Genomic DNA, 2,622 nt, shown 5'->3' with positions numbered 1-2,622 from the left:
ATACTTTGTGTGGTCGTTGTGAATAGTTCTATTTAGTGTTCAATAATTGTTGAACTAGTTGTTGCTACAAGTGCGTGATCTGAAGAGAGCTCCAGAAAAGAGCCGTCTCGGGTATATCTTGCAGAGATGTTTTAATATTTATACGATTTAATATTGAATATAATGTTAAAGAGATCAATCAACACAGTATTATATCGTAGATTATTTGGATTACTACACATGTTATATTTCTTATTATTTCGATCTCTTGGCATTTCATTTTTCTCTTTACTTCTCATATTTCTCTCTAATTTACTTTACTTCTCTAACTTATAATTTTTCATTTTATCGAAGAACTTTCAGATATGTGAATATGCACACATTTTATCACTCAGGTAGTTTGCGCAGCTTATTGCTAAATGTACATGAAACAAATATAGACATCCCATAAAATGATTGGCTTAACTATTACTCTATACGCGCAAATATTATTATAAATAATATTTATTTTTATATGCATATACTTCTGGCTATCCTTGTCTAGACTTACGTGGAAAAACCCATTTTTTAGATCTATCGTCGTAAAAAGCTGGGCGCCCTGCAACGTATCTAAAACGTCTTCAATTAAAGACAACGGAAAATGTGGCCACTCAATGAGTTCGTTCAGCTCACGAAAATTGACGCAAACCCTGATGGAGCCATCTTTCTTTCGGACTACCACTATCGGACTTGCATACTCCGAGTCTGATGGTTTGATGACGCCCTCGTTTGTCCACGCTTCCATCAGATCGTCCACCTCCTTTCTTTCCGACGGCGCCAGTCTTCGCGGTCTTCGTGCTACGGGTTTGTCGCTTTTCGGAACTATTTTTGCGGTTATTCCGACATCTCGCTTCTTCTCCGGCCTATACCCTTTAATGATATCGCGAATGGCTTCACGGTAATGAGGTTCTCGTACATGCGATAAGTCTATCTCGTCGGTTTGTTCTATCGCGTTTACCCTCAGTACATCCGGCGCGTCCTCGTGACCGTCAGTCTGACCGTCGAGTCGTAAAAAGGTCACCTCGCCCCGTTTGACTCGCAACTCTACCTGGTCTAAGAAATCAGTACCTAGCAGCAGGCTGTGTCTTGTCATTACCTTATTCGAGACAACATGCAGGGTGACAGTAAAGTCGTACCCGTCGACCGTCATTACCTTTGTAAACTCGCCCCAGGTACTATTGCCAGCGGAACCAAAACCATCAAACCTAAGTTTGTAGTTTCCCAGAGGTGGTGATCCTAACCTCGCACTCTCATCCGATCGTATAAACGTGAGGTCACTACCTGTATCCACTAACGAGTCAAACTTGCAGCCATATATCGACACGTCCTTCAAGTACTTTTTCCTCTCCGGTCTTGAGATTACGTAAGTCTTTACTTGTCGCGCTGTACAATTCGCCGCCACATGTCCGAACTCGTTGCATTTGAAACACTTCATACCTTTTCCTTTCTCCGGACACTTAGCGCTTAAGTGATCCGCACTGCCACAACTGAAACATTTTCTCTTATCACTCGCTGTTGGCCTCGGCTGGCTTCGCACTTCCTATCGTTTTCCTTTATCCTCCTTACGTCCCCCAAACTTTGTCTTCGCCTTCATGTCCCTCCTCATCGCTTCATACTGCTTCAGGCGCTCTTTCAGTTGTTGCATGGTCTTGGCTCCATACAACACAGCCTTGTTCGCGACTTCGTCGGGAATGCCTTGAACGATATAGCTGATTTGCGACGGTATATCGACTGTTCCCTGTCCTGCAATCTCACGCATACTGTTCATGTACTGTTGCAGACTCTCATCTGGTCTCTTCGTTCTATTTGCTAACTCCTGGTGTATCTGTTGATCACTCACTGCGTCTTCGAACTCGTCTTTTAACGCCTCCCTTAGCTTTATCCAGGACTTCGTGCATCGTTCTCGCTTTACGACGGATTGAGCGGAGCCCGTGAGCAGTTTCTTAGCAAAAGCTACCATGTGGATGTCTGACCACCCACACACTTTTGCCATTTCCTCGAAGTCTTCGATCCATCGACTTACACTCGGCAGACCGTCCCCGCTGAATTTTTCTAGCGAGTCCTCTACGTCTCTGAACGTTAACAGCATACACCTAGGCTCGTCTTGCCTCGATCGTCTTAACACTGGAGTTACCCGAACTCCGTCGTCTTGCCTATTGAGATTGCGATTTCCTGGGCTGTTAACGTCCAAACGGTCCCCAACCACGCTAATCTCATCGTCGTCGTCGTCTTCTTCTGAGTCGTCGTCGTTGTCATCCTCCGGATCGTCTTCTCGTGCACCGTGTTCCCGTTCTACGCGTAACGCAGCAAGCAATCGTTCTACCAGCTCGCGTTGTCTGCCCGCTAGTCTCAGCCGTCGTCTTCTCAGTTCGTCTTTTAGTTCAGATGTTCGCATCTGAACCACCTGCTCGTCTGTCAATCCTGCTTCTCTTGTATTGTAGTCAGCCATTGTTTTCAAATACCACTTTCCGAATACAGTCACTTGAACGCTTCACTTGTCACTTGGCACTTGGCACACGGCTGGAGCCCCCAAAAATATGTAGTAACTGATGGATTCTTAGAGTAAGGACAAGTAATGATGGTTCGAAGTTTAATGTATTTCAA

At 44.7% G+C, this 2,622-nt stretch overlaps 1 protein-coding gene across 1 annotated transcript; it reads right to left on the bottom strand.

Annotated features, from left to right (window-relative positions):
- Positions 1-1,367: 1,367 nt before the first annotated feature.
- LOC143304011 (uncharacterized) lies at positions 1,368-2,413 on the bottom strand. Its single transcript, XM_076626288.1, has one exon. It carries the CDS (start codon positions 2,411-2,413, stop codon positions 1,559-1,561), a length of 855 nt encoding a protein of 284 aa, XP_076482403.1. The 3' UTR covers positions 1,368-1,558.
- Between the last annotated feature and the right edge of the window lie 209 nt (positions 2,414-2,622).

Source organism: Bombus vancouverensis, chromosome 18 (assembly GCF_051014615.1).
Source record: "Bombus vancouverensis nearcticus chromosome 18, iyBomVanc1_principal, whole genome shotgun sequence".
NCBI classification, from domain to species: domain Eukaryota; kingdom Metazoa; phylum Arthropoda; class Insecta; order Hymenoptera; family Apidae; genus Bombus; species Bombus vancouverensis.
The sequence above is the reverse complement of the archived record's forward strand: the minus strand, read 5'-3'. Positions and strand labels throughout refer to the sequence as shown.